We start from the raw sequence: 23,531 nt of genomic DNA, 5'->3' as shown, positions 1-23,531 counted from the left end.
AGTCAAATCAGCAGCAGCTACCTAAGCAAACCACAGTTTATAGTACCAGGAACATTTTGTTTGGAAAAGGCAAGAAGAAATATTTAGTTTCTATCCGTTTCCATTTTTCTCAAATTGAAGGAAATGGGCACGCAAATCTATGATTAGACATACAAACAGTAGAAATATTCAAACGTTAGAGTCATGGCACCCACCAGAAGGTCAATAGTAAAAGCCTCCAAAAATTAAAGCTGAAATCATACAGGGAGAACCCTCTATAGAAAGGGAAGGCAGATTAAAACATTGTTTCATCTACAGCACTCGCTCCACATTTATGAACACTTTGGTTTGTTTTTTTTGAAAACTGAGTAAAATCCCCATTTCTGCATATTATTGCTATCTACAGCAGTCTTTTCTTCCACAGTGTTTTTTCCTAAATATGAAGACTGGGATGTGGGTGTCGTGTGATCTCTGACTAAAATGCCTTTTTTAATTAGATATCTTTAGATGATATCTTGGATTAATAAAGCTTTATAAAATTGAGAAGATGAAATGCTTTTTAAAAGTTATCACAGTGTGGACTCGATATTATCATCCATGATTTCTCTTCTTTTGTTATATGTGGTGATGTGGTGACTTAGTGATGTGAACAATCCCTGTTCCATTTTTTAAATATACATTAAGTGTCCAATATGCTCTTATCATGGATTTAAAAATAATAATAATAATAATCAAAAATGAAAGGCCTCTCTTTTGTGATTTTGGCGCAATAAACATAATGTGAAACCAATACCTCAATGTTCTAATATTGTGAAGTCCAGCAGCGTTCAGATGCTACATGACCAAATAGGCTGTACAGATAACTTAATTCGCATTTGACTTTATATTACAGTATAATTTTCCTATCACAAAATATTCACACAAACAGATCAGACGGAACGGAGTACCTCTAGCCTTGAAATCTACATTCCTACCAATGATTACAAAAAAAATACTCCCCCCCCCCCCAAAGCTTGTCATTAGATCTGTAGTGCACAGACCGATCAATTAAAGGCAAAAGACCAAGGGTACCTTCAAAAGCTGATCCTAGATCATTATACAAACACCAAAGGTGACACATTGGAACTGTGGTGATATCTTCTGCCATAGAGGAACCAGCCCCATTCATTTCTACATGTAAACCCAAGGCTCACATAGTGCCAACGGGATGAACTAAACAACCAAATCTATACCGAGGAAGCTGAGGTCCAAGTGGAACTATGTGCTGTTAGTACTGAATGTGGGATGCTATCAACGGAAGCAAATATGCGCCATGTGACATTTCACGAGAGCACCAAAGGACGAGAGAAACCACATTTCTTATCGACAGCAACACAAAGATAGTTCTAGTGTCACTTCATGCGCAGCGACTAGTGCTACTCAATGTATGACAAGCTCGATACGAATGCATTTCAACAGAATATTTTATGCGCAAATGAGACGGAGTCATGCGGCCCTCTGATGAATCAGAAGCACAAATTAGAATTTAGTGTGAAATTGTACAAAAACGAACATTATAGTCAAACTACACTGTTTTACAGCAACACGCCAATGTGCCTTTTTGAGTTCTGATTGGTGCAGATGTAGGCATTGCATTTAGATTACAAAAAGAAAAACACTTTTTTGCTAAGTGTTTCTTTAGGAAAGGATCAAATTAGCATAACCTTCAAAGTTAATTTAGTACTATTTGCATGCAAAGCAAAAGAAATGCTGAAAAGCAGCATGCCAATAGTCTCACTGTATTTGCATGATATTCCAAAATACATAGTTGAAAAAGATTTGCCATTTTTGTCAGTGTCAATTTATTAAACATCTTAATTTTGTTTTGTTACAGTTTTTCCATACTCCCATGAGCGAGTTAGTATAGTTATCGTTTCTTTTTTTAACGTATTTGATACAACTACGACCAAATTTTCAGTCAGTTTGAGCCGATAAACGTATCTGAAGCATATTTACTGTGAAGTTTTCCTGTATAAAAAAAATGCTTCATTAGACAATTTTATATTTCTATGGTGCTTATTGAATCGTGAAAACAAAATCAATAAACAAAACTCATTTCAAAATCGGATCGACTGACTTACCCAAGTTAATTAATACCTGGCCACCAATTTGAAGTTTATAAGAGATGTCTGTTGTCACTGATTTGAACCATGTCAATCAACAATCCTTTCGAGGGTGAATGATCAAAACTCTCCGCTGAAAAGTGCAATGTTAAAGCACCTAATTAGGTGCATTCATTATGGGATGTCACAACTCCAACAGCTTCACACATCTATAAAATGGGACAGGGAGCACCCCATCTTTTTTTTCCATCTGTAAAGCAACGAGAGTGTACAATTGGAGGTACAAATTGTTACAAGTGCGTGTGTCACATTCACCACTTCCTGCTCACGAAGCTCCACATAAGCCTGCCAAAGCAGAGTGCAGAAGGAGCCGAGGCGGTGTCTCCTGAGGTCCTTACGTGGGGTGGGGGGGAAGTATCCTGTGTTAGAATATATTGGGGCACATGTTCCAGTCCTGCCTCTCCTTGGCCTCCCAGTAGCCCCCTTTGTATACAAAGTTTGTCTCTCCGGTGACCGAGTCCCTCCTCTGTTGAAACCACTGTGGCTGGTAGCCTTCGAATTCGCGACCTGCCAAAAACATTGCAATGTATTACGTGGCGGCAGTCAACGACCACCGTGTATAGGAAAAGCAATCAGTGGCTGTGTGCTGCATTTTAGGAATTCTCCAAATGCATTCTAGCTTCAAGTTGCAGTGAAAGGTTTGAATGGACCAAACAAGAATGTAAGAAACACTGGGGAACACCAATTTTTTGTTGTTTTTGGTCTTACAGCTGTTTTTAACTCATTTTTGGGTAGGATCTGAAACTGATCTCGATTCTTTCAGGTTTTTAAACTATTGGAACTCTGTTCTCAGTACTTACATATTGGATATGTGCTTGTTTTATGGACATTTTCATATATTAACATACAATGGAATACAAAGGGAAACGACGTAATGGCAATGTGCAGTTCAACGCTATCACGTTTTCACGGAGGTTATGGCGTGTGTGTCGTCAGTAAAAAACATAGCAAGTAAGCTGTGGAGAGAAGACAAATTGACATGATAGAGTGTAAAAGTTCTGGAATCCACACCCAAAAAATTGTTACATCGGTTAGACCTAAAGCAACATTCTTTTAAAATCAAATTGTGGCCCAGTGAAATAAAAAGTTTGATGCTGATGCTGAGGCAGCAATCTACAACAGCTCTTTTCAAGGCAAAGAACAACCACACACAGATGGACGCATCTTTAAAGACATATTTGGCTTAGCTTGCTAACACACACCTGACTTGACAACATGTAGAAATTTAAATAAAACTCTTGAACAGTTCAACACGAACTTTTCACATGAATCCAAGAACAAAACTATTTTTTTTTCTTGATTCATTTGTCTTAAGTAGAGATGAAAGAAAGGCACCATGCAGTTCCAACAATGACAGGATATAAACACACACACACACAAGATGTTGTCTGTGTTGTGTGCGCGTCAACAGATTAGCACCCACTCACCAGCTTCATAATCACTTTCTGATCAACAGTAGAGGAAGTGGAAAAAAAGACAAGACATGGATACATCAATATAATCTAACCAGATCAGACACAAAGAAATGAAACATTTCTGGAGTGGTGTTAAACTGACCTAATGACATGTCTACTTACTTAGTACTGGTTATAAAAGGCAATCAAACCTAACAATTGTGTTTTGAACAAACCTTCATCCTGAGCGTCTGAGGCTTCCGCTTCTCTCTTCCTTCTCACCGCTCTCTGTTTCTCTTCTAACCTTTGCTTCTCCGAGTTGGCTTCATCCCATTGACCGTCTTCCATCAGCCGCTGGTCGGGTCTCAGGCGGCTGTCGGTCAGACAGACGCCGTCATCCTGCTCGTTCAGGGTCAGCGCCAGCGCTGAGAAATAGTACATGTTCTCCGCATTCTCTCTGAAGGGAGAAGAGAAATAATCGTCGTAGGAAGACATCAAAAGTAAAGACTTATAGTCTGCTGCTTTGAATGAGGCGGGCTCTTACGGAAGCGGATACTTCTTCCATAAAAGTTTGGAAGGCAAGGTCTGGTAGATGGTCTTCTGCTTGCCCTCTGATCCACTACCGCCTCGGCTGCTCTGAATGATCTTGGCACTCTCCATTTTCTCATCCCACGTTCCAGACAGGATGTAATGAGCCTGCCCGCCACTGTCGGCCACCACGCCTGTCACCTGGACAGGCAGAATTTAAAGTTAAGTTGTATCTCAATTAGACTCACCAGACTGCTATTAGTTATACGTTCCAATACGACAGCGATGTCTAAAGGTTGCCTTGAGAAAACAGACCGGCCTCCATATTGAGTCGTCGAACCTGATGGGATGGCTGCCCATTTCTCTCTCTTTTAGTCTGTCCCTCCCACAATCATTCTTCTAACCGCATTGCCAATAAATATCACAAAACCATCAACAATCCCCCGGGGTGTAATCTGAACACTGCTGTTGTACATAAAAAAAAAACGTTCCAGCATAAAAAGGCATAAAGAGGCAGCATTCTGCAAGACTATCAACTGAGCAGGACAAGTTTAAATAAAACAAATAGACTGGTGTCAGCAAGGGAAGCAGAGAGGAGGATTTACCTTCCGAGCAACATCCCTGGAGAAATAACTGTAGGGAGAAAATTTCAGTTGACAGGTCTCTTTGGTCCTGTGATTGACTATCTCTATATCACCAGACTGCAAACACACAAAGAATGGGGTTAATTTAAGAAAACAAGACAAAGCAATGCAAGTGACAGAGATTATGAATAAATGTGTATGATTGAGTGAACTTCCTAAAACAGCCTAGACTCTCATCCTAAGATAATTCCCTTTATTTATTTTTTATATAAAACAGATTCTCCTTTTACGTGCAATCTGAATATATACACATGAAACAAATTTCGTATGTAGAGGTAAGACTACATAAAATAACACTGCAAATTCACAAGAAGGATTTTTTTGTTGTATTATCTTAACCCTTTGTTAAAACCCACATAAAGATGGTGTCTGCGTGGTTTCTTGTTCATTGCACATCTTGAAGTAAAAGGAAAACAGCTACGGCTCCTCGAAAGTTAAGGGGATTTGTTCGAGCTAGTGTGGTGGAATGACTATTGATGAGAAGTGCTTGTTAACAGACCTGGTCAATCCAAAGCTTGCCCACAATGATGTTATGCACAGTGGACGTGACTTTTCTCCACACATAGTGGTTTCCGCTGGACTGGAATAGCAAATGAATTGCACCTGGATATGCAAAATGACAACAAACATCAATTTTTGCAGCCATGTGTTTTCTGGTGTAGGATACGTCCCAGGAGGCAGGAGATAACCTGTGCAAACTACACCGCTTCCAATCATTACATCATATTGATCAACTCCCCTTAATTCTAGTTTTACGTTCCTGTCAAAATGTCATAAAACAATGCTGCTTCATGCACAGGCGACAGCTGCAGGACCTGACCTTCTCCATTAGGAAATAGGTATTTCATGGCTTCCAGTACATGCATAATTTGGTAATTCATGCTCTTCATTTTCTAAGACTAGGCAGTTGTTTACATTCAGGATTTTACTAGCAGCAAGAGATAAATGTCTTACCCAAAGGCATGATAGAGAGGTATTTTCCACGGAACTTGCTGGCAATTGTAATTTCCTGCCACAAGGTCCAGCCCCGTTGGGAAATCACATGATGGGCAGCTGCGGGAGGGTGATGGCTCACCTTACAAGAATAGACGCCAACGTACGTAAATACCCCAAATGCACACATTACGAATATTTGTATGTTGTTGTGATCTCACCTGCTCGCATAGTGAGCGGTAGCCAAAGTCCTCAAGGCGGTCAAGCTCGTAGGTCTCCCCCAGAAGAGGGTTGAAGGGCTTGGCTGTCCGGTAGACAGTTGTGGAATAAGAAGAGACGGAAAACGCCGCCACTAGACACATTTGCTCTAACGAAGAGTCACAGCGGGCTGCCTTATCCAGAAGCTCGTGATATTCCAAGTCTTCAGTCAGACGCTGCAGCATTGAAAGAGGCTCATTGAAGTTCACCTGAAGATTCAACAGACAAGAAGGCAAATAAAAGTCAGTTCAACCGAGAGTACAAGGTACCGAAACAGAAAAAAGCCAGTCTCACTTACAGGCATAGGGATTTTGGAGAGCTCTTTGCCAATACAGTTCTTCATGATGCTCCACAAATTGAGGGAGTAGTTAGGCTTGTCTGGAACACAAGTCCGCCGTTGTCTACGAGGTTGCAGCTCCTTCCCTGACACATCGTTATAGCTTGGAGACATCTGTGAATGTAAATAAAGAAGTGGACTGTTATCCAAGTTTAACGAAGCAAAGCTTGACAGAGGGAAAAAAAATCAAAAGTTGAAAGGAGCTAGCAAAAGAAGCAGAAGGAGAAAAGAAGACATGTGAGCAAGAAGAAGCAGAGCTTAGGGTGAGAGGAGTAAATAACATGGAATCATACCAAAGGGATTACAAAAAAAAAGAAACTAGAAAACAGCAAGAACCTGATGTACAAAATGTTTTGCTTGTGCAAATACAAGTCCTTAGTGCAAACAGTGATGGATAATTTAAGTGGGCGCACCCAGGAATGTGTCGTGTGAAGAATAACTTTGAAACGGTTCTTTCTTAGAGTTAGGTTACGAAAGAACGCAAATAGATGGTTTTGGTGATTCATGATTCATTACACTCGAGATAAAGTGTGATGACTCATTTAGCATTTTAAATGTATCATATTTGAACAGTCGGTGCAAACCGGTACACACAACTGTAAACAATAAAACACAATGGGGAGAGCTTTTCTGCTCCACTACAACATACAGTAACCTTTATCCACAATGCATTTTTGAGCCCTTGAAAAATTTAAATTACCCCTGAACTTGATCCGGATTAGCTCACTATTTGAAATCTTTGGGGATCGATATAAGCAGTGAACATTTCCTTGGATGAGCAGCGAGTAATGGGACAAAATAATAATATCCCAGCAATGCAGCGATATCACATCAGAGGGAATAGGAAATTCGACCAAGTTTGACTCCTACAACAGAAGAAGAGGCTTACGTGATCGTCCTGGTTCCAGTCGTAGGAATTGCCTCCAATTGCTCCACTTAAACTTGTCTGAGATCGCCTGAAATGGGCACAAAGAAGACCGGTGTCACGGACAATAATTTTGACTTTTGTGTACGCAAATAAATCTTCCAAGGTATGGGAGTAAAACCTGTGCTGTGTGTTGTCCGTCGCCGTCACTGTGATAAAAGCAGGGGAATCCTCCATGGCGTCAAAGAACTCAGTATCCTCATCTTCATCACTCGCCTCACCTTGGAGCCTTTCACTCGCTTCTATAAGGACAAACATAATTTAGAAATACATTTTTAAAAAAGCCAACCAAACGTATAGATCACGCACATCATGAGTGAACCTCTATGCATTTCTCACAGGTTCAGGATTGAGCAGTACTGTATAATCATGTACACATGGCCCCTAATTAGGAAATAATCATCTTAGTAAAACTGGCAAGGCTTCCACTGGTGAACAAGCCTGGATGATGTATGCCCCTCTAGGACTTCTTTCTGTACTGGCAAATGCATTACAAAGAAATGGAATGATCTGCATTACACATTTTGAATGATTAAATTATTGACTCTACTCCTATTAATTTTTTTTTGTTGAGAAATAGATCACTCCATTGAAAATGTCCATCAATGTGCAAACACTAAGCATCCAAGTGATAACATTTAAAAAAAACTGTAAAAAAAAATGGTACTGACAAAATACATTTTTGGCACGTTTACAACCAAATGTTGAACAGACTGTTAAGTTCCTATAATTAAACAAATACAAATTAGACCTTATGTTGTCAACATGTAAGACAAAAACAACTGTAAGGAGAACCTAATTAAAATACCATGTATCCAATTTGTGTATAAACAGGTCATTCAAATCACATGACGTTTAGTGAAACAGAAGCAGGTCAGTCCAGCTCACCCTTCTTGTTGGTCGGCGCACTGGGTGTACTGGATGAAAGTGTAGGCGCCACCCTCCACGCGCGCTCCAGACTGTTGTGCTGCTTGGCTAACAGCTCAATGGTCTCCTCCAAGTGGGCACGCTGCTCACGCTCATACTGAAATGCCCGTTGCCACTTCCTACTGTGAGTCTCGGATAGGTCCAGAAAATCTCGACAAGCCTGGGAAAAGAAAGAATACTAATAAAATCACAGACATACAAACATTGTCAATTGGTGTAACACGCAGTCCGGTAAACATTTTGACTACATATAAGTGACAGACGGATCTATAGAAATATCAATAAAACCTCAAACAGGAAAAACTCTCAAGCCCATTTCCCAAAATGGCATCACTCTCTTCTCATCATATCAACTAACCTGCCAGGAAGATAGGCTTCCCTAAGAACCAAATATATAACCTCAGCCATCCCTTGAGTTCACCTCATACCAATTAGACTCCATTGCATAATATGGTTGTGGATGAATATTCCTCATATGAAACTAATTATACTTAAAGTCCCAGTATGTTAAAAGGTGTAAAGCCCAAGTTCCTCAAAACAAAGAAAAGGCAAACAGAGTGAAAATTGAGCTATACTTTCACACTCTTTCCATGGCAGAGGACTTTTGAGTCATGTGGGGGCATCATTATTCCTGCTGTGCTGGACATGCTGAGTCAAAAAGGGTACTTTAGATCACACAGAAACAACTTGTCAGCATTTGTTGCCACTGCATTATATGCCTAATGTTCCTCACACCCACTAAGCACAAATGTAAATAAATCAGAATGGCTTACATCTGAAAACATGCAATAAGAAAATACCATGTGACAGTGATTAAATGGGAAGGAGGCCCTTGAAGAGGGCTCCACTCTGTTGCAGTTCAGAATTTCTGCACTGTTGAATGACTTTATATTGTACCAAATAACACCAAATATGAATAAACTGATCTACAAATGATGACTCAAATGTATATTTAACTACATTACTAATTTGTATTCATAAAGCAATAATTCAGGTTGTTGTTTTGTCAGGAAAATTATGTTTCACTATACAAACTAAAACACTAACGACAAATACAGACCATAAGTTCCAGTTTAAACTTAATTTTAAACCAGGCTCCTTAATTTCTTTCTCTTTCCAGTATCATAACATATTTGACATAATATATTCGCCAGACTTAAGCACAATTCCATCTTACCTTCAGCTGATAAAACAAGAAGAATCTCAACCACCACTGGCATGATTCAATTTAAATACTAGAGATGCATGTGAGGTTTCACTTCACTTCCTTCTACGTGACTACGAAACCAACACCCATTGAAACAAAAAAAACTAACAATAGTTCTGCATTTTTATTGCTGAGTCCTCACCTCAAGAGCAGACGGAATATGATGTCCAGTGGTGGACAAGGTTAATAAAGGTTAAAATTTATGTTTGCATGTCGGAACTGGTTCTGTCGGAATGAAAATACGACACTCAGGTGACATTTGAGGACAGATTGAGGTGGGGTCATTTTGAAAGTGGGAAAGGGGGCTAATCCAAAAACTCTCACACACCCACAATCATCTTTAGTGCCATTACTTCAACCCTCTCAGAAGCTCCGCATGGACAATAGCAGAATGGATAATAAAACACAGGCGCAAAGCTTGTCATGACGCTAGTAATCAACAACAAAAAGTGATTAGATTGCATGTTGCTTGAAATGTACTCACATTGATCATAGCATTGGAAGTGATCCGAAAGAGAGTGGCGCGCTCGTTGACCGCCTTGATCTTCTCTCCTCCCTCCACAGGAACTTTCAGGCTTTCGAGTTCACTTAGAGATCGTTGCAAGGCAGCCCCGTGTTTGGCAATCAAGTCATTACATGTGCTGAGGTCATCAAGCTTGCTGATGAGTATCTTTAAAGTTCCCTGAATCTCACTGCAGTCCGATTGGGATACCGGATCCTCGTCTCCTGAGTCATCTGGAAGACAAAGAAGAACATTTATTTTCAAGAAGTTTTGCTTCATATATTTTTGCTGTACAAAGCATCTGCACCTCAATCTTATGATATGCACTTCCTGTCACACTTATGCTGACTCTCCCAGCTCCCATTTGAAATAAATATTCAACATTATTGCTTCATTAACAGCACTACTACTGACCATGTGATCATTTCTTCATTAAGACAATAACACATTCTGTATCACATTCTCACCTGAGAGTGCAATTTATCAGGTGGTTTTGCTACCTCTGACAATTGACATGAATAACCTTTGGCACATTTAGATGTTCGCATGATGTAACACATTTCAGGGGCATTTCAAAACGCACAGCCTGTCCAGTATCCAACAGTACTTTGGTGTGGCAGCTATATTTACCAGCGTTAATGTCTCAAATAGAGGTTACTTGAGGTTAAACAGGGCATACACACACGGAAGGAGTGTGGCAGTGTCAGCTTTACACTATTCACCCACAACTTTGTCCACAAAAGAAAGAAGTGTGTGTATATATCCATCCATCTATAAAATAGGCAGTGTTCAACAACAACAAAACACACTGAAACCGTATTCTATTCTATTATTCGATGCTAAAGTTGGAATACTAATTGAAAGTGGGTCAGAAAAGGAACAAAGTTCCAAAGAACATGAGATTTTACCGTGAAGGTTCAGACCGGGGGCTGGAGCACCATAATGCAGCCCCCGTGACTGAGCCAAAAGGAGGAACACAGGAGAGTCTGGCATTGAAGTATCTTTGGCTCCATTAAAATTGAATCTAATGAAAGGTAAATAACCTACATTTATGACCTCAGAGTCTATAAGCAAGCATGGCAATGAAAACTAAGAATTTGTCAATTTTGTCAAATTAAAACCAAAATTTCTTACTGGTGCTTTTTTGGCAACACTGGCCCAGTGTTGATCCCAACTATCCAGTACCATATTTTACTCTGACTTTCTGGTCAACAGCAAAATAGGAAGAAAACTATTTTTTTGGTTTGTTTGTTCAGCTTGTGTCTCAGTTAAGTCCAATCTATCGAATCCAGTAAAATACCCTTCCCCCTGGGCCCCGAGGTGAGTGGAACTTTAAAGCAATCCTCTATACTATGTTGCTTAAGTGAAAACCATTCACCACAATTCCCCATGTCCCCCCCTATAGCTACACTGTCAATAACATTCAAGGGTAGTGCAATGTATACAACAAGCCCTGTAAACAAGTCAAAATTAGCCAGCAGTGTTAAATTGTTGGTGTGATGTTTTTTTTTAAATAACCCTACCATCAATCCAAACCTCTTCTAATCTGAAAATAGTGTTAATATAATACTAAAGTTTATCAGTTTCAGTGGGGTGGAAATCAATAGCCAATTAAAGCTACAAGTCCAACTGTTACTTCTATAAATCCCCATTGATCGCCAGCAGGCGGTTCCTTCATAGAACTCATGCATGTTTTCTATTTATAAATTCATGTCCATAATTTTATTTTTTTTCCTGTGTGTCCCTGGTGTGCAAAATATAGCATCATGAATCAACGCTCTGAGCCAATTAGTATACAAGTCATGCTTCAAGGGCACAGCACCTTCCCCTACACATTGGCACATTGGACAACGCCCTACACATGTTTCCACTAGTACAGCCAGCACCCTCAGAGAAAGATGGCACATTCATTGTAATTCTTATAGTCCATCCATTATCTGTACGCTAATGAGGGTCTTAGAGCCTATCACCAATTCCTGCAAATGCAATCATGAATCTAAAAAGGTATTATAGGTGAGGTTTGCAGCACTCATTTGGCCTTGTACACGTCTCTACTTCTATGTCCACGTCCAGTGTGGAGTAAGAGAAACATTTCTGGCTGTGTAATTGGGAGAGCATTGCCCGACTGATGGAGCTCTTCTTGCTTGTCCCGGAGGAGAAGCTGTCAGCTAAGTGGAACGCTTGCTATAGCTCACATGTCACTTTGTGACTGCAAACGAGGAACACGTTGGGGGAATGGAATTGTAAAAGTGTCGCGTGAAAACCAAATGAAGTTACCAGTCAAATGAATTTGGAGTGTTTGTGGGAGGAAACTGGAGTACCCAGAGAAAACACACACAGGCCCAGGGGAACATGCAATCACCACACAGATAGACCTACCTGGATTTGAATCCAGGACCCCAGAGCTGTGAGGCCGACATTTGAAAATGTTGATGTACTCAAATAAAAGGACACTGCAATATTTTTTTATATCCTATATTAAAACATTCTTGTCTAATCTTAAATGAACACCCAAACTATGCATTTAATGAAAGATGTATTGTCCCTCTATGTATAGCACACTCAACAGTTTAGCACCTTTACTGCTGTTTTGATGAGGTGTGAAGGAGAAAGAGAATATACGAGCGTACACAAAGAGAGGAGAGCACACACTAGATGAGGGGCTTGGCCTTGAGGGAGATGGCTGAGTATAATACTGGCCAGTAAATACTAACAGGCCCCATACATCACAGGTAGAGAGATAGAGGAGACGAGAGGTTAAAGCTAGTTATGTAAGCAGTCAGCTCTCCAAAAGGTAATGAGAGTGTGTGTGTAAAGCCACTCAAAGCTGTTTGGCACAGCAAAATAAGAAGGGAAGACACATTTTGTAAATTAAACACTCTGTTTTAGTTGAAAATTGATGGCAAAGTGCTGCCAAAACAAAGTGGATATCCCACTGAGTGTTCATTTAGATTTGCATCAATGGTGTGTTTAATTGATAAGGATGTTTTGTGTTGTCAGCTATGCCTTGAAAAAAAAGAAGAGAAGCCAATTATTCAATCTCTTGATTGCAAGGCTATGTATACTAATAGATGTTTTCTAACAACCTTTGACTGTATATCATTTATCAGTCTGCAATTGTAATCAGACTGGTTTTGTAATATATACCATTAAAAACTCCCCTTTCATTTGCTGTCCCAGTTTCACTCTGGAGACCACTGATGATAATGGAAAAAATATTTAGCAAGTTGGTGAACCATGAGTCAGTCATAAGGCAGAAAAGAGGGGAGATTCTTCACAATAAGTGGCCTGGTGTCAAGGCTCAAAGATAATGAGCAACGGGGAAGGCCATCAAAACCAAAGCGGAAATCACCGTAGGTCGTACTGGTCGCCAGACGCACTTTAAAGTATGCTTGTTAATATCTGCACATTTAAAATGATTGAACACTCTCCACACTGTACAGTAGGAAATGATTATCCAATGTGGACACTCAAATGGTGCCACCAATATAGCTCTCTTGATACTTGAATTCAGAAAAGCACTTAACCTGAGAGTTCAAGTTATCAGGGCATCCTAATGGTATGATAAAGCAAATATTTTGTACTAATAACCCACATACCAAATAACCAGGGATTAAATGTGGTGTGCATGAAGTAGTTAAATTAAATCTTACCTTACATTGTAAAATGCTATGAGTTGAGTTGCATATGTTCATACTCTATTTATTTTAGCTTGCAAAATGTACTCCATTGTCAGATATTTACGAAAACTGCTGTGATGTACGACTGCGTATCGAGGAAAGGACGCTTATTGCTTGTCAAAGCACACTCTGCTAATTAGAGAAACTGCGGCTTGTGTCGTCAGACACACACAAACACAAAAGCAGTGATCCACACTTTTTTCAACTCGTGTTCAAAGTCGGTGGAGTTCTCTGCAACACTCACTCTTTAGGTTGTTATAGGAACCGGCGGCAGTATTCACTATGACTAATGTTCATGCCCAAAATGTATTGGCTGTGACTCATTTTTTGAGTTCCTTTCAATAATAAGGAGTGCTGAAGCTGACAGTGAAAATCCTTAATACAATACCATCTGTAGTGCCAAAGTCAAACTCATTTGAGTGAACAAACAGCAGCTAGCGGAGGCAGAAAGCCCCAGGCGGAAGAGCACAGCTGCTCAACATAATACTGCCAGAGGCAAGAAAAAGATATCTAAAAATTCTGAGAAGTAGAAAAGAAAAGTACTATAGCAACTTTTTTCTATTAAGAGAGTCCTGAATCTAAGTATACTGTACTTCTTTTACATTGAAAAAGTTATCACAAAAGCAATGATCTAGAAATAGTCTGCAGACACGTCAAGAAACAAGTGTGTTACATCGGCATGCAGCCTGTAGCTCATCCAAACATGCAAATGGAAAGTGAAATCATCCCAAAGAAAAGCGAGGAAGCACAAGTTGAAAAATCACAAGGAAGAAAGACAGAAATCGTTGAACACAGCATGCAGTGAAAAGGGCAAATTGCAAGACAGGCTGCATTGTTGCCAATTACAGCATATACCTGCAATCGCTGCATTGTAGGAGGACTGATGATGATTCCAAGCATCCTTGGTGTCGGATGCTGCCAGCGTGAGATGGATGGGTGATTGCATCACATGGCATGACGCGGAAGGTAATTTTTTCTTTTTTTTTTGGTTTGTTTGTTTGACAGATGGTGGAAAAAGTGCGACAGTTCCGTGTTTCTCGGCCACAGCTTTAGCCAGAGCGGTACTGACCCCGATTGAGTTTACTGAAGCAGCTCGAGGCACAGAGGGAGCGGACACTTCTGGGCTCCCAGCATCTCCGGCCCTTCATCCCACTCTGCGCGAACTCGATTCCACGCCGCGCTCCTCGAAACGCATCGCAGAGTAGAGGGGGCGCCGAGGCAGCCACTTTTTGCAGTCAGCATTGCAGTGTACACGTACCCACATGCATATTCACGGACATACGAGCAGTGCCACCACAAGGATGCGGGGAAGGAATGCAGATCCTCCTTCCAGTCAATCCCATCCTCTATCCTGAGCTCCTTCCGGAAACACATATGCCGCACGCGTCCTCAAAGCCGTGCACATTTTCAGTTGCCCTCTACGCTCAATGCAGTGCAGATTGGTGAGGGAGGGAAGGAGGGAGGGAGGGAGGGAGTTGAAGCATAGTGGAGAGCGGACTGACCGAGCCGGCCAACAGTCATCTACTCAACTAAAATCAGAATGCACTGCCCTCCCCACTGCCACTGTCTGTCTGCTACTGACAGTAAAAGTCAGCTATTTCTGGAAAGCTAAATGGCGTGGTATTAAGTTAGGCTATGATGCTTCCAAAAGAAACCCATGTATCAGATTAGGCTATGAAATATTAAGTCAGATGGGTGTTTCTATGCCAAGGGAAAGTTATTAAGTGCACTATGCCTAGCCTCTTGGTCAGAATCGTTCTCATGACCAAAATGAAGCTCCATCTTCATTTGGAATTTCTCATGTTACTGCATAACTATTTATCACACCCGTACGCTGAGTTCGAGGGTATCCAGTAACTTATTCAAGTGCACCAAAAAGAGCAGTCAAGACAAGACTAACATTATTCTAACAGCGCCCTTATTCCCATATTTTTTTCCACAGCAGGTCACTTTGCCATATTGAGAGGTGTAGTTTGTGTAGTTTTGAACCTACAAGAAAGTACATCCTAATATCACATATCATCAACAGAAATCCCCAGTGAAGTACAATTAGTACAAGAAAAACTTTAAATCTCATTGCACCTGCATTATGATACTAAAGTATAAAGACAATAAAAGCATTCAATTCAGATTTTTCGTCCAAGTCAGAACCAAATCCAGCTGTCAAGAGGAAACTCTATGAACTACACCATATACGTAATTTTAAAATGATTATTTTCTCAAATGTGACGGTCTACCTTCAAAGCAGATTACATTAAATGCAGTTCACATGGTAAAATGCCAGTTAAGTAGTCTCAATAATTAGAGCAAAGAAGATGTGGTTGGAAGCGAGCAACCTTTATGAAGGTATTTCACTGATTCAACATTGTTTATAGATACAATATCATGTATATAAACTTATAATAGCAGCAAAGGTTTGTGGTGGCATTGGAATGAGGTAAGAATTGCTGACAGGGAAAAATTGGCGGACTGTAAAATATACCATAAAACCCACAAGCATGTCAGAGGAGGCACTGAAGCAAAAACACCCAATTACTAATGTGATATTTGGCCATAATAACCTCTGCTCCTCTGTGCATTCAGTTCAACAAACCAAGCAAATAAGAAATTTGTCTTTTTCCTAATTTTATATAATATATATATATATATATATATGACATGTTAATTTTACCAACGTCCTAAAAAACAAAACACAACCTCACAAAAACTGGTAACAAAATAAATAAATAAATAAGGCAAATTAATTAGAGTAAATTGATTAGGCACAATATTTTACGTAAATATATTGGGTTTTTTTTGTATAAAATCAGTGCATACTGTTTATCATAAGCCCTTTTTAACCCATTAATTAACTCATTAGCATTCCAAATTCACTGGTGAGAGTCACAAGGAAGAAAATTACATTGAAGAATTTGTCATGTCTTTGTATTTTCTCACTATTCAGGTCAATTTATTAGGAGTATAGTACTGGAAAAGACAGATGTGGCTGATTGCCACCAGCTAGGTTCAAGAATAGAGAGCAGCTAATGTACACATAGACCACACCACCCAAACACACAGACACAGGGAGACGAAAATGAGCCACAATACTTACAGGAGCAAGCCTGGTATTTATCCTTTAACTTTGTCCCCTCGTACCTTTCAAGATAATCGTTAAAAAAAATTATCTGATCACAAGTGATCAGAAAAGTAGCTCTAATAAAATAAGGTGTTCGCTAAGCGATACATGGGTACTAAGAGGAGGCGGGATAACCAGACACCGCGTGAGAAAGCAAAGGAAGAAGAGCGAGTACTGGAGAGAAAGGGGGAGAGAGTGGGAGAGAAAGAAAGTGGGTGCGTGGGGGGTGTGATCTTCAAAAAGGAAAGGAGGGGGTGAATAGGCAGCAATGAAAGCGTGATGGTGTTTCTGATCTTTCTCCACATTCTCACAAATTCAGGACCATGGAGAGAGCATAAAGAAGTCATACAAAATTAAAATGCAGCTAGAAAATTTCATGGCAGGTGGCAATATATTGAAATGGAGAATCTTTTATGGCTAAGTACCATATGTAACTATAATAAGCACACCCTGAACATCCATTTCAAATAGAATATTGAAAATAAGTCGAACCATATTGTTGTTACGTACATCCAAAAGAATGGGAAACGGTATCTCTCCTTGTATAGGCTCACGAAAAAAGGCACATTGTAGAATTTTAGTAGTGGAACTACCAGTTAAACTGAATATATTCAGATTTCTACCCAACTAGGTTTATCCACTGTTTCTCATTTCCAAACAGAGAAGGTTAGTTTAATATAATTAGTTATATTGATGATCAATATTCAAATGATCAAAATCCATTTTATAAACACATCTTTTGTCTATTTGAGGTTCATGTATCATTTGAAAGAACGGTAACAGTGAATCTTAAGAACAGTTTTGTCTACACACTACCAACTTCTAACTATGACACGGGTTAACAGTAGTGAGCACCCCCCCAAAAAAATCTACACACTGAATGAACAGTGCCATCTGCTGAACGAACCCAAATGCTCTTAAAATTATCCAGTCTGAACAAAAATAAAATCCCCAAATTAATAGGAATGAAGACTTAACTGTAAAAAAAAAACCTCATGCTTAAGTAGATGAATGACTACAAGTTGCATCAACTGAATTATTAATGACAAAAATAAATGAATTATTCTTAAAAGGATCTCTCTTAATAAACTGAGGATTGATAAGAACTCTTTCAATCATTAGTTGCATTGGTGCATTAATGTACTGCATTTTCCATTTGTTCCCTGTCATTTATCAATCTAACTATATATTGATTAATGTAATAGGGAATTTACATTTTGTGTTATTTGTGGATTCAACAAATTCTGAACATAAATCCCGAGAACTTCACTGTAGCAACATAGCGATGCCCCCAATTAAATATGTTCAAGGTCATTAACCAGAATTCATATATATAAAGCACCCTGGATTATAAAAGTGGAATTATATCCTTGGATGAAATTCCCATCTCTTATACCTACTGGTACTGCTAGGCTGCAATCCTCGTCTATATTTAGTCATCTGACTTTCAAATTGGGGCAAGAGGAATATTTAGCCTTGCTCCTTGTATCAATCAGCTCCTATTAGGAACAATGAGGCTTTTGGATGGAGCCCGGAAGAAAAGTAGTAGGAAAAGGGTCTGCCTTTCTCCTCCAGCTTTTCCCACAGCCTCTGACCACAAACAGCAGCCAAGCATGCATGCCTGTCTTTGGAGAGGACAATGCTCTGTTGTCATGATCCATGGACCTCTGCTTTGTTTCCCAAAAGGGGGTGAGGATACTTGGCTGCCCTCTCCTGGCTCATGTTGAAACGTCAATGATGTAAAAGAAAGGATGTGAATAGAAACTTCCCCTCAGCTGAATGTCAAACAATCAGGGCACAAATGAGACCTGCATCTAAAAGTCTATTATCTTTATATTGACTTTCAGTGTAAAATGGCTATATAAAAAGCAATATGAACACTTAATTAAATATAAGGCAAACCAGACAGATTCAAAATAAATCATTGCAATTCCACTCAAAATTGTTAACAAGTAATGATAGACTGGTCACTAGGTCGAGTTTATCCACCAAATATACACTTACTCACCAGATTGGTCATTCATCATGGAAATGGCTTTAGTTCTGGCCAAGTCAAGGGCTGTGACCCACCGCTGCCGCTCCTGTTCAGTACTAGCTTTCAAGTGGTACGTCCGACCACTGCTGCTCAGCACAATATTGCAAGCGTCCTCTGTGTCGATGTGAGTGGTGGCCAGGTTGATTGTCCCACGACAAGTGTGTGCCATTTCTGCCTGTGTCCTGCAACAGAAAACATGCATAAGGGGGCAAATTGAGGACAGAAATATTTAAAGTATGCATGACCACAACGGGCGCCTTCAATGTTTAGAAAACAAACAGCTTTTTCCCTTTTTGTGCTCAAAGACTTTGATTATGTGGTTGGAAGGAACAACTAAACCCTGCTGCCAACACACATGGGCAAAATACTGTTAGTTTCCGCCCAAACAACGCAAAACAAAAACTAAATGGTCATTGACAAAATCATAAACATTTCCTGAGACAATTTTTAGCTCAATAGAAATAAACTGTATCTTTGCTTAAATCACTTACAACTGGAAAAAGTTTTTATACTATTATTCTGAAATTTGCACAAGACTTATCACTGTATATTATCAAGTTTGTAAAAATAGCCCCTTGTGACTTAGCATATCAAATTTACTAAACAGGGGGAAAATGTATGTATCATTTTTCCGATTGATAATCCCAGCTGGAGGCAAAAACCATTACTTAATTAGTGAGCAGCGTCTATAAAAGCTTTATTAACCCACATCCGTAACATCACAAGCTCCCAGAAAAGGTTGTCTGAAGTAAGAACACAATGCACTCCTCTGACGACCAATGTTCGTCTCATCTAGGCGCATACAGTCATGAGATCGATCTTCAAGAGTGAGGCCTCACATAGCACGTAATTTGCCATCAACTCTGGTCACAGTTGACACCATACAAGGTGGCTGCCACCTCATTATGGTCTGTAGGAGCTGGCGTTGTTTCCACTCATGCAGTTTTTATTTGCTGGTCCCAGGCTGCAACAAGCAACACATTCAGCTGTGAAGACAATACCTCTGGGGTATGGGGTCCAAAAACAAGTCTCATCTCTCCAGCTCAGATACACGGTGCTCGTGATTAATGGGTTAACATGCTTGAAGTGGAAGAGGAGATCCAAAGCTTCGCAGTGGGGTGTTATAACAAAACCTAGGGGGCTATACATCGTGTAAGGCAGGAAAAAATGAAATATCTGAAAGCATGTTGCACGAGAGCCAAAAAATGGGTTTGTATTTTACCTGTCCTTGGTGAAAATTGCCATAAAACAAAAATTCACCAGAGAACAAGAGGTAGTGGATAACAGACAGAGAGCGTACAGGGACAGGACGGGGGAAACAACACAAGATCCAGCTGGGGAATTTAGATAACTTTGTTGTGGCTCACAATGCTGGATCACAAAAACACAGCAGGAAAGTATCAGAGAAATGCTGAGGAGGACAAAAGGGAAATAAGATTGGGAAGACAAAATACGTTGAAAACAAAAATCCGCAACTAGATAGATGGAACAATTTAAATTAGAATTTTCAGGTGCCAAAAAAGCCTAAATATCTATACTGATCAAGCGACTAATGTATTTTTACCCTTGTTACAATCTAATTTATTATATTAGTTAGGAGCGAAAAGCCGTGGGTTGTTGTTTCTTTCATTTCATTTCAGCTCTTCTGCGGAACCTCTCTTATGTGCATTTAGGAGAAGTGAAACTTCTCCTTAAAATGGTAGCTTAACAACAACTTCTGTGTTACTAGGAACGTTGCAAACAAGCAATGATGAGATGTACCTATTCTCGAATTCCTCGTATTGTTATGAAACCTGACGCGTCAGTCGTCAAACAGCCTACACTCCCTTGCTGTGGAATGTAAGCCAAATTGATTTACTGTTACCAGCAACACTGTGGTGAGCTGTACTGGAGAAATTGTGACTTAACAATGCTGACACCATTTACCCTTTCCTCGCAGAGCCTCTTCTTTCCTGTGGTTGAGGGAAATGTGACAGACATGCTCTTTCATGAAAGACCAGAGCAGATTCACTGATATGGCAGATAAGCAGCATTTAGCCTTTTAATGCCCTATAATCTTCTTAAAACAGCCAGCCTGAGCTTATTGAAGAACCGTGTAAGAAGAGCTGAGAATGTTAAAACTAGAAGGAAAAGTAAATTGGGAGATTAAAAATGAGACTAACGGAGAATTAAAAAATAAAAGTCAAACTTGAGGCCACAAAATGAGGCGCACCTCAATAAAAATTATTACAATTTAACAGGCTGAGCACGCCATTGATTGTAATTATGATAAAATGTGACCTTTTAAAAACACCACTATAACAGTCAGTATGGCTTCTCAAACAGCTAAACATAAATTTGTCAATTTTATCATGTCTGAAAATATTCCAATTCATTCCTCTTAGTCATCTAGACATGCAATATAACTTTAAGTGAGATGTTTGGAATGATCCCAAACCATTTTCACATTTTTATCTTTCAGTACCGCAGGATACAAACACCTTTGTCAACATACATGCTTACACTAAATATGTCTGTATTGATGAAACCTAACATTTTACTTAACACAAAACAGAAGAAAACTCAAAAGCCCTCAGGTCAGACACAGTGGACCCAGGCAGAGGATAAAATGCCAATTTATCTGTGCTCAGATGTCACACAGGGATTGCAATGGCCTCACAACATAATTCACTATTTATAGAGGGCAGTAGCAACAGGCAACTCTCCTTTCACCACAGGCTCCGACACCCACACCCCTGTGTCAAATAACAAGGAGCCGATGAGAGCAGGCATTGAGGCTTCATGAAAAAGGATGCTGATACAATAGCATTGGCTTTGTAACACTTATTTTACCAATCAATCAAAAGTTTGACATGAACACTATTCGCTTTAAACAGCTATATGGCTGTAAAAGTTATACGTAGATTCAGCTAAGAAACATTTATTATAGAAAAGATGATTATATCTTGCTTGCTGATAGACATAATGGAGACTGGGCATTGAGCCTTTATATCGCACTACTTTAACTCATCGGCTGTTATTGACCATACTATGTGGGCTAAAGCAAGAGTGTATTTCTACTTGTATTCATGTTTTATTATATTGTAATTGTATTTATTTATAGAAATATATGTGCAATATAATTATAATTAAGCCATGGAGTTCACATTTGTGGACATCACATTTAGGATCATGTATACCTAATTTTAATGTTGTTGGCCTACAGAACATAAAATGTGAGCAAGTCTTCTGAGGATTGTTGTTATTGTTTTAATGACCAAAAATAGTCAGATGTCCTATAGTGTAAACTGTCATACTTTATACTGCCCTTGCATCTCAGTGGCCCAAGTAGACAAACAAATCTATATCATCACATTAAATAAAAAAAATATTTTAGACAGAAATGCAATGTAAACTTTCTAAAATCTGAAACGATCCAGCATTCAAACAAACAAAAAACACCTGAGCCACAGGTAGACAGTCACATTGATTGGGATTTCTAGAGTAAATTGTCTTGCACATTGCAATCAAATCAGAAACGTATAAAGATCAAAACAAACAAAAAAATCAACCTGTATTAGCAATTAAACCTAAAACAATGAATAAATGACAAATCCATTTAGAATTTCCAAATGAATGAATGAATGAATGAAAACAAGCTAGCCCGGCAAGCTAACACTGACAGACGTGGTTGTCCACAATGGCCACATTTGTCAGCCATCGTAGTTGGGGAAGCGATCGAGTTGTCGGCGTAAGGGACGCGCTGTCACCGCCACCAACCTAAAACAAAACGGCCACGTTGTTGTGGCTGTCAGCCAGCGTTAATGCGTTAGCCTGCTAGCCAGGTACCACGGACGTCCAGCTGTATATATACTGAGTGATGCACCCCGCCTCCTCCATGACTACTACTACAGTAGTAGTATAGTTGTTTTCAGAAATCCTGTTGATTCGTAAATGCGTCTCCTTACCTGTAATAGGAAAGCATGCCGTTGCTGAGAACGAACCATCGCCGCTGGTATCCTTTCAGGTAGTTGGTCCATTTAAAAAGCCACCCTTTATGCGTATCCGAGCCTGCCGCTGGTGGGGCCGCGGCAGCCGCAGATGCCGAGCTCTTCCCTTGCTCACTCATCCTCCGCTCAGCCCAGTCGTGCGCACTTTTAGCCGGCGACACGGACTACGGGAGTCCGCAACAGCAGCAGCCCCGCCCGGGTGGAATGGAGCAAGGCGGCGCCGACAAAAGGGCGAGGCGGCGGAAGAGGGTCCGGACGTAGACCGAGCGAGAGAAAAAGCCGAGGCGAGGCAAGGGCACCTCCTTTTTTACATGACGCCATACGTAATAAACATTGGAGATCGGATAGTGATTAAAACACTTTTAACTGCTTAGGCCAAAGAGAACCAGTGTTTCCAAACAGATCGGAGAGCATCTCATCGCACAACATGGAGCAAAAAATGCCCCTTAAGTGGAAGCAGGGGTGTAGTGCCCTCTAGTGGAGAATGATTGACCATGTCTCAAAAGTTACATTATTATACTTACTAGTTATGCATATTGGTATATTTACCTTATTTTCATTGCATCTTATTGCTAGTAGAAATAATTTTCCGATTTAGATCCCAAACATCTGAAAGCAAAAAAAAATGGAATGTGAAAAGATAAAACAAAAATAAGATCTGAAAGTTGTGTGTGTGTATTTTTTCAAAATATTTTCAATTTGCACTTTAAAAAGAATACTTTCCATTCAATACTTACCTGAGCTTGATGTAACTCCTAAAATTGTGAACGCAATGCTGAATTGTCCATCAGATGGCAGTATTGCCAAAATATTTCCACAGTGAGACCACACAAAATGAAAAGGAAATGTTCCCAAATGCATTTAATTTATCAGGTCAAAACATCACAATACTAGCATCATAAGACAAATACCA

General features: G+C 39.8%; 1 protein-coding gene across 6 annotated transcripts; it reads right to left on the bottom strand.

The window, feature by feature from the left end:
* Nucleotides 1-704: 704 nt before the first annotated feature.
* Nucleotides 705-23,066, bottom strand: LOC144195777 (oxysterol-binding protein 2-like). Of its 6 annotated transcripts, XM_077715611.1 has the most exons (15): nt 22,577-23,066; nt 18,603-18,811; nt 9,779-10,029; nt 8,049-8,247; nt 7,282-7,402; nt 7,125-7,191; nt 6,197-6,349; nt 5,862-6,107; nt 5,662-5,782; nt 5,207-5,310; nt 4,669-4,764; nt 4,080-4,264; nt 3,772-3,992; nt 3,569-3,586; nt 705-2,648 (listed from the first exon to the last, which is right to left on the bottom strand). In XM_077715611.1, the coding sequence occupies exons 1-15, from the start codon at nt 22,735-22,737 to the stop codon at nt 2,506-2,508; spliced, it is 2,295 nt and encodes a 764-aa protein (XP_077571737.1). In that variant the 5' UTR covers nt 22,738-23,066; the 3' UTR covers nt 705-2,505. The 6 variants fall into 6 exon arrangements, with proteins under 6 accessions (XP_077571737.1, XP_077571738.1, XP_077571742.1 ...); XM_077715612.1 differs by lacking the exon at nt 3,569-3,586 and having other exon boundaries at nt 22,577-23,065; XM_077715616.1 differs by lacking the exons at nt 18,603-18,811; nt 22,577-23,066 and adding an exon at nt 16,571-16,720.
* Nucleotides 23,067-23,531: the final 465 nt, after the last annotated feature.

The sequence above is a fragment of the Stigmatopora nigra genome, chromosome 4 (assembly GCF_051989575.1).
Source record: "Stigmatopora nigra isolate UIUO_SnigA chromosome 4, RoL_Snig_1.1, whole genome shotgun sequence".
Lineage (NCBI taxonomy): Eukaryota > Metazoa > Chordata > Actinopteri > Syngnathiformes > Syngnathidae > Stigmatopora > Stigmatopora nigra.
Note: the sequence above shows the minus strand (reverse complement) of the source record. Positions and strands in the feature narration are given on the sequence as shown.